The 9,374-nt window shown below is 34.6% G+C and overlaps 1 protein-coding gene across 1 annotated transcript in view; it reads right to left on the reverse strand.

Annotated features, from left to right (window-relative positions):
* The window catches only part of LOC107095381 (CD209 antigen-like protein C), a 14,674-nt gene extending 9,682 nt beyond the window's left edge, over window positions 1-4,992 (reverse strand). The window contains exons 1-5 of the mRNA XM_015391446.1: window positions 4,938-4,992; window positions 4,738-4,839; window positions 4,260-4,436; window positions 3,936-4,078; window positions 281-384 (exon numbers count right to left, since the gene is read on the reverse strand). Of these exons, the coding sequence (XP_015246932.1) occupies window positions 281-384; window positions 3,936-4,078; window positions 4,260-4,436; window positions 4,738-4,839; window positions 4,938-4,992 (581 nt within the window). The remainder of the gene's footprint in view (window positions 1-280; window positions 385-3,935; window positions 4,079-4,259; window positions 4,437-4,737; window positions 4,840-4,937) is intronic.
* Window positions 4,993-9,374: the final 4,382 nt, after the last annotated feature.

The raw sequence follows: 9,374 nt of genomic DNA on the forward strand, positions 1-9,374 counted from the left end.
TTAGAAGTATATTAGAAGTATATTAGAACTTTAGTTCTTGTTTTTATTTCCTTGTCCTGTTTTCCAGTATCTAAGTGTATAAACGGATTATCATTTCATTTCTCACCACTTGAATTTAAGAATGATCAGTTTAACCATTCATTTTTTTGAACCCTTTGTACCTTATTTATCTTCCTTAATACAAACCGTGTCATTCTTTGGAATTCACAAATATACCTTTTCAAAGTACAACAGAAACAACAAAAATGTGCAATTATTAAGCAAATAGTGAGAGACTTACGCCAGGTATAGGGAAGTTTCATCAACCCACTTCCAGGATCCCTCAGTGACTTTATCATTCAAACCAATCCATGCTGCTTTATTAGCGAATGTAGAAACAAATCTCTGTCACATGCAAAAAGAACAATATGTTTTGATTTTCAGTACAGCAATGTAGGTTTCTTATTAACATATTGTAATAAAAAATGCAAAAGTAGAAAAACTTTTTTTAATAAAAAGTCAACCAGCTTCAAAAGAAAAGCATTATTCTTGAGCAAGTACCTAAAACATCACAACTCTATTTTCTGCAGTACAATTTGTGCTCATTTTCATTAGATTAATATTTCTAAGATAGCCTTGAATGTGTCCATGTTGTGGTCAATAGGTCAAAAAAATAAAAAAATAGAGTTATAGCAGTTAATGTATCAGTATGAAGGTGTTGGGATCAAACATGACAGAAGGTGCCAATCCTCAGTCTTTGGGGACATGTTAGCTTTAGAAAAGGCACTTCAGTTTTTGTTGCTAAAAAGGTTCTTCTTTCTCGCAAAAGTGTTTAACAGTTTAAAGATAGAGATTGAGAACTTCTGGGCTTTAAAGGGGAACAGTCACATTATATGCCTATAGAATAAATTATAAAAATAATTTAATGATGAAACAATAAGGCAATATAAACATTTGGCCTTATTGTTTTTTCTTTCCCAATAATGTGTTGATATAATTTTTTTTTTATTCCTGCACCAAGCATGATGAGTAGATGTGTGTCATCTTCTTTGCAGTACCGTGGAACTAACTTCATAACAGAGCATGAAAAAAAAAAATCAATATTTCTACCAAATACAAACAGGGAAAGAGTTTCAAGATAAGAAACATTTTTATCATGGCTGTGAATTTGAAGGGCTAATTTTATGAATTAATTACACTGCAAATGAATGCGTTATAATAATTACTCATGATTAAATCAGAATGCCAATTCAATGCTCATGCATTTTAAATTTGGGCCACTGAATGACCCAGCACTGGGAGGCAGTAATGTACCTAAAGCTGTTGCCAACTGCCAAAACAGAAGAAGAAATGAAAAAGAACGAAGACAGGACTGTAAACCACAGCAAGTTGATTTGTAATTATTGTAAAAAGAAATTATTTTATTCCTGAAGCTGCTCCAGCTTGACATATCATTTAAATGCAAAACCAATAGGCGAAATTATGTACCTAGACCTGTTAATGCTATTGTGAGCACACTTCCCCTACTCATGCTCGCTGAATGTGGTAGATGAAAGAGAAGAGCCATCACAGGCAGAATGTTTAGCCATGCAATACAATTTTTGTAATCATAGAATTCAAATTATTTATTTCGGCACCTTTAGCAAAGTGATGGGCAACCTTGTACCTTATACTGAGAGGTTACTGTTAGGGTTCCTGTTTGTGGGGGTTGTTTTTGTGTTCTTTTTTTTTAGTGTCTCCATGCATCCACCAGATGGTGCCATTGTTTCTCTGTTGGCCTGGAGGGCTTCTTCCTGGTTTCTACTACCCACACCTGCAGCTCGCTGGTCATTACCATCTTAGGAGTATATGAGCAGCGGACTGTCACCATCCCCTCACCAGAGTGTTTGCCCGTATTGGGTACTCTAGCCCCTCTGAGTTTAGCCAAGTCTAACCTTTGAGTTTTCGTTTCTCTGAGTCCTCTAGTTCTAACCCTTTGTCTCTCTTGTGGTCTCCGGCAGGATTATATCCTGATCAACTGGATAAAGCTGGACCTTCAAGCCTTGGTAGGAATTCGTTCGTCTCTCTGAGAGAAAGAAACTATTCACCAGATCAGTACACAGTCCACTTCAGGAAAGCTTGTGAAAGTCTGCTCCGCTGCTCCTCTTGACCACCATTAGTCTGCCTGTCCGCCCTCCAGCAAGTAATCTCTTAAACTGAACAAGCCCCCCCACAAACAGGAACAAAGGAGCAACCACAAACCTCTACAGTGAGTCCTTATCTGGCTTTTATTCAGTATTGACCAGTTTTTTCCTATGGACTGTTGAGTCATATGTTTTCCTTGTGAGAAAGTGTGCCTTTTCTCTTTTCCTGAATAGGAGTGAATACTTAGAAGCTTATCCACTAGGGGAAAACTTCCTTTCATCTTAGAACAAAGCTTCTAAGTATTCACTCCTATTCAGGAAAAGAGAAAAGGCACACTTTCTCACAAGGAAAACATATGACTCTACAGGACCTAGAACTCACCACTCTGATCTCCTCCTAGAGTTTCCGCTTCCAGTTCAGCAGACCACTGGATATCCCCCAAGCTGTGAAAACCATTGTTTGGTCTCTCTGAGCATCCCACCTTTCAATAAACTTTTAAACTTTTTCCCAGCCTCTGAGTTTTTGCTTCTGCATGTTGGCTAAACATTTAAAACCCAGTTGAAAAATTGCATACACCAGTTTATTCAAAGGCCCTACATCAGTGCTAAATATCCTAATCTGGTTTTATTGACAATATGTTTTTGCAGTTATGATAAAGTATATTTATGTATGTAGTTACATTAGTAATTGTGTGTGTGTGTTGAAAAACAAACAGTCATACCACAAAAACTTGTATTTTGTTTGCTTTGACAATGGGACTAAATGTTCCGAAAACGGCAGCATATTGTCAGTATAACAGTATGAAGTGCAGGGTGAGTGATCTGCTAAGCATTAGCCTTCCACCATCTTGTTCATCTGTGGTTGCCAACAACAGGGGATTTCACCCCCTGCAGCATATAGTCATGCGACATCAGATCAATGAAAATATAATTTTCATACATTCAGTTTTGAAATAATAAAAAGATCTTCACATTAAAAACCTAGTATTGTTAAAACATAGCCATTTTATTGAGATATATATCAGTTTGTAGTAGGCTAAGTGATGCAGTCCAAAATCCTTTCAAAAACTAAAGATAAATTACAAAAAAGAAATATTGTTTCCAACTGACATATGCAGCTTTTGACTCTACAGTAGGTGCTGCTGCCTCGAGATTCCATTGTTCCCCATGGCTGCTTAAGCAGATATGAAATAAAAATGTGATTAATTAGATTAATTACTTTAAAATTATCTAATTAACTAGATATTTATTTTAATTGCCTTACAGCTCTCATGTATATCAGTTGAATAATAAAAAACACCTAGACTAAAACATTTTCCTTGGAATGAATGCAAAGTGAAACACATCAAAATGCTGTATCTTGGTAAATGATGAGACCTTGTGGAAATTAATTTCAAACACTTTTTGAATATTCTCCCTCTTGGAAACACATTTTTTCTACATTGTATCTTGAACTTTCCTTCATTATTTCACAGTTTTGCTGTGAGCTGTAAATTGGCTTATCCCCATAATACCTTGATTTCACATTGTGCCACTGTGGACTACTGTATTACATTTCTGGTTATATGGTGTTGTTCTGTTGAATATATGCAGAGGGGTTTTATTTACAGGTAAACTGAGCAAATAAAGTGTAAAACAAAAAAAAAAAAGAAATTTTATATGAACAGGATGCAGTTTGTTTTTCTTTGGAAAACTTTGTTATGTAACCTTATTGAGCTTCTCCCATATAAATAGGATACTGTTTGAGCCATTATTGCCTGGTTAACGGAGGGAGATTGAATCTGACTGGAAAATTCAAACTTTATATGTAGCTTTCCCAACCAACCTCATTACCTGTTCATTAGCATCATCTATCACCACCAGATCTCCTCCTCTGTTTTTGCAGTCATTTCTGCCCTCCTCCCAAGAGCCAGGGTTTGTAGAGAAGAAGTAACAGGAATGCCCGAACATGTTCCATCCTTTCGGACATTTCTTCTCTAAAAATAACATCCAAAAAGATAACTGTCAATATTCTTGCTATTGGCAATGAAAGAGATAAACTGATTTAAAAGTTGAGTGTGAAGTGAGATAAGATGAGATGTAGATAGAAAAAAAAAGGGCTGCAGGCAGGGATGTCAACTCAACCCCCCCAAAACTAATTTATAAATGAGGCCTTACCTTGAGTGGACAAACTCTGAAATCTGATGAGCTGTTTAGACATTTGTGTAATGTTTGAATTCAGTAGGTCTCTTTGTTCAGTCATTAAGGCAAGCTGGTCATTGATGGCCTGGAGATGATGAGTCAGATTGTCTTTGATGTTGGAGAGACCTCCTGTCAAAGGGCCTTGATCCTTGACTAAAAAACCCCCAGAGATATTAGTTCAGAGAAACAATAACCTCTTTTTAAGGCTAATTAAATATTTTATCAAACTTGAATTTATAAAAAAAAAAAAAACTATCACATTAACAGCAACTATACCACTGAAATTTGCTGACTTTTTTATTTCCTATTTGATCAGCAATCATTCTGAAATGGCTTGTCAAAGCAAATCTGTCACACAGAAAATCTACTAAAACCTTATACACAATTGCAATAATATATTTAAAGTATTTCTTTTTATTAAAGTAAAATGATAAGAATTTACAACCAGACTTACAACAAACACCAAAGCTGTAGAGTCTGATCAGCAGAAACACATTCAGGAGCCACAGATAGATCAGAACACCCAAATACAGCCTCTCCTTAGAGCTGCTAGAACCTTAACAAATAAAATATATTCTTACAAATACATTTTATGCAATACTGCAAAATAATGAGAATATATATTTGTGTTTTTCTCTCTTAGGTCAGACGTACCTTTCTTGTTAGTAGTACGTTTTGCAGAATCCTCATTGGTATACATTTCCTCCATTGCTTTGACATATGCCGTATGCACCAAAGTGCGTAGTATATAGGCATTGTGAAACTGGCTTGGTCATATGAGGAAGTTGAACATTGTAAGAATGACACATATAGATACAATATATAAAGACTCTACTTTCTGACCATTTCTATTGCAAATTGTCCCACAAACCTAGCCCTAACCTATACACAAGATTCACATGGATTTTCCATAGGGGTTAAATAATTTGTATTTAAAGAACCCTTAGTAGATGTAAAGATGCTAAATCTGCTGTAAAATTTGATTATTTTTTTTTATTACACTGTAAAACAACAACTGTCAGTTAGGTTTGGATACAGTATGTCTAGATGTTTAAAGTTCCTCCTTTGATAAAATATAGTGAAATTAAAAGAAGTAAGTATAGGTAGGTTTTCATGGCCCCTTTCAGAAGCTTTACAATAAAAGCAAGCATTAAACCCCAGAAGATGAAAACATACAGTAGAAGATAAAACAGTACATATAACACCATACGTTATAAAACACATTAAAAGATAACAAGTCTTCAACAACATGCTAAAAGAATCAAATTCAAGACAGCACAAGAAGGGAGGTAACTTTTTACACTTTCATCAGGTCACTAATCTAGAGTACAGCCATCTATGGTTTTATTCAGATTACTCAATGATAACTGGACCATCTCAGTAAGAAAGCAGGATGTAGAAGTAGGTGTGACTGCTGTAAGAACTTTCTTCATAAGAGCTTTACTTTATAAACATTTTTTTTTTTTTTTTTTGCATCGGTACTTATGTGGTTATTTCTAAACTGTTTCCACTGACTGCTAGTCCTGCCTTTAAAATGGGGCTTAGACCTTACCAGACTGATTTGCTGTACATGCTGTGTACAGAGAATATATTACTCTGGCTTGGCAGGCTAGTCAAAGGTTACTATAAGCAAATATGTTTCAAGTCTCCAGTTAGAGCAACTTAGGGTTTAAGAACTTTCACAGTTTTTTGGAAGTGTGTTCCAGATTAGTGGAACATACTTAATCTGAAACACACTGGAACATTAAAAACTGCTTCTCCATGATTTGGTTTTGGGTTCCAGACTTGAGCCACAAAGCATGTTTACAGGAATGAGGGAAAGTTTTCCGTTTCATCAAGAGATTTTACTCAACCTCTGTTTCTGTTACCATAGCAACATTCTTCCCAGAGCTAAACTGGTCGGAAGCAGGTGTTGTTCAGTAAACTCAGTGTCCTCTGTCTCCACCCTCCTTAAAGCCAATAAGTTGTTTTATTTCCTCATTTGATAAGCAGAGTTCTGTCGTAGTTGTGCAATCAATCAAATTTTTTTTTTGCAAACAATAAAACGGAAATCATTTACCCAGCCCTTTTGACACATTAGGTGTTAAAATAAAAACATTGCATGTTTTCACGAGGATACAATTAAAGAATGAGCTGCAATACTTCACTAAAAATATAATAATTATTGGGAGAGGGTTTTTAGACCACGTACCTTTCATATTCAGAAAGTTATCTTCATGAGCGCTACCCTTTTATCTCCCAATCCATCACATACATCCACAACCTCATCCGTCCTCACATTGGCAACATTTACTTCTTTAACAGGTATTTATAATCAATTAATATTGGTGAGAACAGATTGGTGTGTGATAACAGTATTATAAAATGGATCAAATTTAGAAGGAACCCCATGAGATGATGCGCAGGTTTTACCTGTTACCTTTTTGTGTTCCATCTTCACCTGCTGACAGTTGTGGTTTTTCTCCCATGAGATTTTACTTAAATATAATACATTGATACACTACCATGCAACCAATAAACTAATTTTCCCCAGTAATGTTGTTGTGATTATAACAGGTTATGGTAGGTTGTGTAGATATTTATTAGTTAATTTGAAAAGGTATTTCTGATATCTGAAATACCATTTGTCATTGTAAAAATAAGCTTTTTTAATAAAGTGATGTTCTTTCCTTCTAAAATAAACATTCCAGATGTCCAGAAATACATTTTATATCACCATATTCCCACTGTTGCTGGTCATAATTTGTTTTTTGTATTTTTTAAAAAGAAACTTTAATTTATTATATTCAATACATATACAAATATTTATTCACATCAAGCTGACGTTAAGTGTGCAAACATTTCTAGGTATATAAATTGTAATTATTAAAATGATATTGGGTAAAATTATTTATTTTTTTACATTCACTTTCTGCTGTCAAAATATATATATATATAGGTACTTTAGATCCATCTATCCATTTGTTGTTGTTTTTGTAAATAATGAAATTGATTAAACTGATTGCTTGTTAATCAGATATTCTTTTACTACCAAAAAGCTATATGTTGATCATGGGCAGCTCTAGACAGAGGCCAACAGGGGCCCGTGTTCTGGTAGAACCGGTATCCTGACCCCTTTTAGGGCCTCCCTGCTGAGAAAATAATACAAAATTAGTTTTGTATGATGAAATGTGTTCGTTTAATAACTGCAAATGTATTTCTCCTTGGACATAAATGTTTTAACATTGTCCAAGGCTCATGAGAGACTTTATCTCAATGACCCCAGAGCACACCTGAACATTTGGACATCTGTAACCAGGGCAGCCTGCCTGTAGCTCAAATTAGGGGCATCCTGCTGCTGTGCACTTTAAAATCTATTAGCAGTTTAATGTAACAATAGTATTTTAGAGTGTTATTTTGATCCTGTGTTCTTTATTTGATCGATGTGAATAGCTCTATCTGCAATTGTGCCTTTAAATTGTCTGGAGAGCAATCTGTCTGTTCAATAACTTTTAAAAAGTATAATACTATTATTATTTCCTTGTGGTTTGCATAAAAGTATTTTTGGAGCTAATAGAGTCACATGTAACATAAACACAGGGAATCATGTTCTTGCCAGATAACCAAATTAACATTTTTATAGTGTTATTGTGAAGTTTAATTAATAACGCATANTAAATGAGGCCTTACCTTGAGTGGACAAACTCTGAAATCTGATGAGCTGTTTAGACATTTGTGTAATGTTTGAATTCAGTAGGTCTCTTTGCTCAGTCATTAAGGCAAGCTGGTCATTGATGGCCTGGAGATGATGAGTCAGATTGTCTTTGATGTTGGAGAGACCTCCTGTCAAAGGGCCTTGATCCAGGGCTAAAAAAACCCAGAGATATTAGTTCAGAGAAACAAGAACCTCTTTTAAAGGCTAATGAAATATGTTATCAACTTGAATTTAAAAAAAACAACTATCAAATTAACAGCAATTATACCACTGACATTTGAGGACTTTTTTATTTCCTATTTGATCAGTAATCATTCTGTTTGTCAAAGCAAATCCGTCACACAGAGAATCTACTAAAACCTTATTATCACAATTGCAATAATAATTGAGTCTTTCTTTTTATTAAAGTAAAATGATAAGAACTTACAACCAGAATCACAACAAACACCAAAGCTGTAGAGTCTGATCAGCAGGAACACATTCAGGAGCCACAGATAGATCAGAACACCCAAATACAGCCTCTCCTTAGAGCTGCTAGAACCTTAACAAATTAAATATATTCTCACAAATACATTTTATGCAATACTGCAAAATAATGAGAATATATATTTGTGTTTTTCTCTCTTAGGTCAGATGTACCTTTCTTGTTAGTAGTACGTTTTGCAGAATCCTCATTGACATACATTTCCTCCATTGCTTTGACATATGCCATATGCACCAAAGTGCGTAGTATATAAGCATTGTGAAACTGGCTTGGTCATATGAGGAAGATGAACATTATAAGAATGACACATATAGATACAATATATAAAGACTGTACTTTCTGACAATTTCTATTGCAAATTGTCCCACAAACCTTGCCCTAACCTATACACAAGATTCACATGGATTTTCCATAGGGGTAAAATAATTTGTATTCAAAGAACCCTTAGAAAATGTAAAGATGATAAATCTGCTGTAAAATTTGATTATTATTATTTTTTTTAATACACTGTAAAAAAAAAACAACAACTGTCAGTTAGGTTTGGATTCAGTATGTCTAGATGTTTAAAGTTCCTCCTTTGATAAAATATAGTGAAATTAAAATACGTAAGTATAGGTAGGTTTTCATGGCCCCTTTCAGGAGCTTTATAATGAAAGCAAGCATTAAACCCCAGAAGATGAAAACATACAGTAGAAGATAAAACAGTACATGTAACATCATACAGTATAAAACACATTAAAAGATAACAAGTCTTCAACAACATGCTAAAAGAATAAAATTCAAGACAGCACAATAAGGGAGGTAACATTTTACACTATCTTTAGGTCACTAATCTAGAGTACAGCCATCTATGGTTTTATTCAGACTACTCAGTGATGACTGGACCGTCTCAGTAAGAAAGCAGGATGTAGAA

The sequence above is a fragment of the Cyprinodon variegatus genome, unplaced genomic scaffold (genome assembly GCF_000732505.1).
Source record: "Cyprinodon variegatus isolate N-32 unplaced genomic scaffold, C_variegatus-1.0 Scaffold542, whole genome shotgun sequence".
In the NCBI taxonomy this organism is placed as follows: domain Eukaryota; kingdom Metazoa; phylum Chordata; class Actinopteri; order Cyprinodontiformes; family Cyprinodontidae; genus Cyprinodon; species Cyprinodon variegatus.